The sequence below is a fragment of the Egretta garzetta genome, unplaced genomic scaffold, assembly GCF_000687185.1.
Source record: "Egretta garzetta isolate BGI_Z169 unplaced genomic scaffold, ASM68718v1 scaffold202, whole genome shotgun sequence".
NCBI lineage: Eukaryota > Metazoa > Chordata > Aves > Pelecaniformes > Ardeidae > Egretta > Egretta garzetta.
The window spans coordinates 1,416,488-1,416,795 of NW_009258891.1; the positions used below are offsets into that span (position 1 = coordinate 1,416,488).

Below are 308 nucleotides of genomic sequence, written 5' to 3' on the forward strand. Positions count from 1 at the left end.
GCGCTGGTGGCCTCGCCCAGCCTGCATGCAGCCCCCCAGGAGCCTGGGGAGATGTTGCCCCTGCAAAGCGTCCCCTGTTTCGGAACTGGGGTCCAAAGGGACCCTTCAAAAGGCTGCCCGGAGGTGCCTCCCGTCACCGCGCAGCCCCGGGGGCCTGCAGCCAGAGCTCACTCCTCTCCCTCAGGAACCTCTCCGCCATCCAGGACCGAGAGATTTGTTGCTACTCCATCTCCTGCAAAGAAAAGGACAACATCGGTGAGTACCACGGGCTCCGGCGCGGGGCTCGGCGTGCGGCGGCGTGGGGGCAG

General features: G+C 66.9%; 1 protein-coding gene across 1 annotated transcript in view; it reads left to right on the forward strand.

Annotated features, from left to right (window-relative positions):
• Window positions 1–308, forward strand: part of LOC104122029 (ADP-ribosylation factor-like protein 8A) — a 7,781-nt gene that overhangs the window by 6,721 nt on the left and 752 nt on the right. The window contains exon 3 of the mRNA XM_035889735.1: window positions 185–255. Coding sequence (XP_035745628.1) covers window positions 185–255 — 71 coding nt within the window. The remainder of the gene's footprint in view (window positions 1–184; window positions 256–308) is intronic.